At 48.7% G+C, this 2,500-nt stretch overlaps 1 protein-coding gene across 1 annotated transcript in view; it reads left to right on the top strand.

Annotated features, from left to right (window-relative positions):
• Positions 1–2,500, top strand: part of lifra (LIF receptor subunit alpha a) — a 15,646-nt gene that overhangs the window by 5,526 nt on the left and 7,620 nt on the right. Inside the window, exons 3-8 of the mRNA XM_017451721.3 lie at positions 415–548; positions 671–824; positions 1,273–1,545; positions 1,648–1,777; positions 1,974–2,104; positions 2,192–2,334. Coding sequence (XP_017307210.1) covers positions 415–548; positions 671–824; positions 1,273–1,545; positions 1,648–1,777; positions 1,974–2,104; positions 2,192–2,334 — 965 coding nt within the window. The remainder of the gene's footprint in view (positions 1–414; positions 549–670; positions 825–1,272; positions 1,546–1,647; positions 1,778–1,973; positions 2,105–2,191; positions 2,335–2,500) is intronic.

Here is a 2,500-nt window from a genome sequence, read left to right as displayed (position 1 = left end):
GTTCCAGAAGTGATTAGTATTTATTGACTGCTCCATTACGTGGAGTCGTTGAACTGTGTGTTGTTCCTTGTTAGCTGTTTGAGTTGTTTATCCTCTTTGAGAGCTTCATGATTCAGGAGGTGGAGATCTTGATGGTCAGGGTCTGTGTGTTTAGGTTTGAGAGTGAGAATAGTTTTATTTTCACTGATGAACCACTTTTCATTGTTTTATGATGTTTTTTTTTATATTTTGTTTAAATTGTAGATGATTGGTGGAGCTGGTAAAGTCATGTAGTGCCAGGTTTATGCCTCTTTCCTCATGTGGATATGTGTTGATTAAAAATGAACACGTGTCTGTGTCTGTCTGTCTGTCTGTGTGTGTGTGTGTGTGTGTGTGTGTGTGTGTGTGTGTGTGTCTGTGTGTGTGTGGGTTCAGAGCTCTCTGTACCTCAGACTGTGTCGGTACAGAAGCACCTGGAGTCCCAGACGCTGACGCTGTCATGGCGGAGTGAAGCCTCACACTTCGACGTGGAGATTTATCTTACTGAAATCATGGAGCTCGTCCTCAACGTAAGAACTTCTGATTAGCAGCTAGCTCCATGCTAGTTCAGCTTGTCCAATCAGAGAGCAGGATTTCACCATGTAACTGTTGTCTAATTACTCTCTCTGATTGGGGTGTGTGTGTGAGACAGGAGAGCATACAGGTGGAGGCGGACTCTAAGACGGGGAGTCATGATTGGTCATGGCGCTCGGCTGTGCCGCTGGAGTGCACCTCCCGCTCCGTACGCATCAGAGCGCGACACGTGGACGCAGTGAGCCAGTGGAGCCCCCTGCTGACTATCCTCGGTGACCACACCTCATATCACTAATGCTAATAATGATGATGATAAACCATTTAGCACTGAGCTAATATCCCATCACTAGCATTAGCGGACCTGCTTAATATGCTAGTCAGCTACTTCACATTATTCACGAGTCTCATGTTCCATTCTCATTTTCCCACTGATTTATTTAGCAGCAGACTAACCTGTCCCAGTAACATTTCAGTCACCATGACAACCATCCAGTCAGTACTAGCCAAGTTAGATCGCTAGCATTATAATTAGCACACAGGCTGTCATGTCAACCTCTAATCTCAGAATTGATTGGTCCATCACACACTGTGCATACGTAGCCCCGCCCCCTGAATTAGTTTTATACTGAAGTTCTCTCTCTCTCTCCCCCTCCCCCTACCTGACTTTCTCTCTCTCCCCTCTCACGCTCTCTCTCCCCCCTCCCTCTCTCTCTCACCCAGGTATGGACATACCGGACCAGCCCGAGGCTCAGATGTACCCTCAAGACCGCGTGTTGGAGGTGGGCGGGAACGTGACGGTGTGCTGCATCACTCCGGAGGGCGTGGCCTTTAGCAGTATAGCGTACGGGAAACAGGACGTAACTGTGATCAGACTGAGCCGCAGGAGCTACAGCGCCACCATCACCCACCTGCAGAAGTCCTCCTACACCGGCACCAACGCCGTCTGTTTCTCCAACACCTCCATCCTCACCGGCACCGTGCTCTTCATCGGCTGTGAGTCTCACCCACCACCTGTCTCACTCACTGTCTGACTTTCTGATTGCCTGTGTTACTGACTATTTCACTGTGTGTGTGTGTGTGTGTGTGTGTGTGTAGACCCCCCAGGTGATGAGGGTCTGCAGTGTGAGACGCGGGATCTGCAATCAGCCGAGTGTCGCTGGAGCAGAGGACGAGATACGGGCTTAATGAAACGTGATTTACTCACCAAATACACACTGAATAACAGGTACGCACACGCATATACACACACACACACACACTCGAACATGTACACACTTGTGCGCGCGCACACACACTTGCACGCATACACACACACACACACAGACAAACACTGTACTCTAAACCGATGCTTCTTATACACATCATATTATAATAGTAACATCCAGTGAACAATTGTGTGTGTGTGTGTGTGTGTGTGTTAGGAATTGTACTGAGGACAGAAGAGACCGGAATCAGTGTCGTTCTGACCGCTGGGAGAGCAGCTGGACTCTGGTGGCCAAGAATCCCCTGGGAATGGTCCAGCTTTCTGACTCCGCCCACATCGATCAGCGCAGTAACTATCACAAAATTACTAGCCAATCAAAACACAGCAGACAATCTGTTCTCCTGCAGTCTGATCCCAGTGTCTGATCTCCTGCAGTACGTCTGTTGGCCCCGGTGAACGTGATGTCGGACGCTGAGGCGTGGAAGGCCCGAGTTAGGTGGAGCTGGACGGTGGAGGCCTATAAAACTCTGTCCCTGCTGTGTGAGGTGCAGCTGGACAGCGGAGGACACGCCCACACTGTGAGTCACTGTTTAACCCCAGTGAACTAACGTTAACTAACCCACCGTTAACGAACCCAACATTAACTAACCCACCGTTAACTAACTCAATGTGTGTAACCCAAAATTAACAAACCCATAAATGTTTCTGTATGCAAATTAAACAGATAAATAAATAGACTGTGTG

The sequence above is a fragment of the Ictalurus punctatus genome, chromosome 22 (genome assembly GCF_001660625.3).
Source record: "Ictalurus punctatus breed USDA103 chromosome 22, Coco_2.0, whole genome shotgun sequence".
Taxonomy (NCBI): domain Eukaryota; kingdom Metazoa; phylum Chordata; class Actinopteri; order Siluriformes; family Ictaluridae; genus Ictalurus; species Ictalurus punctatus.
The sequence above is the reverse complement of the archived record's forward strand: the minus strand, read 5'-3'. Positions and strand labels throughout refer to the sequence as shown.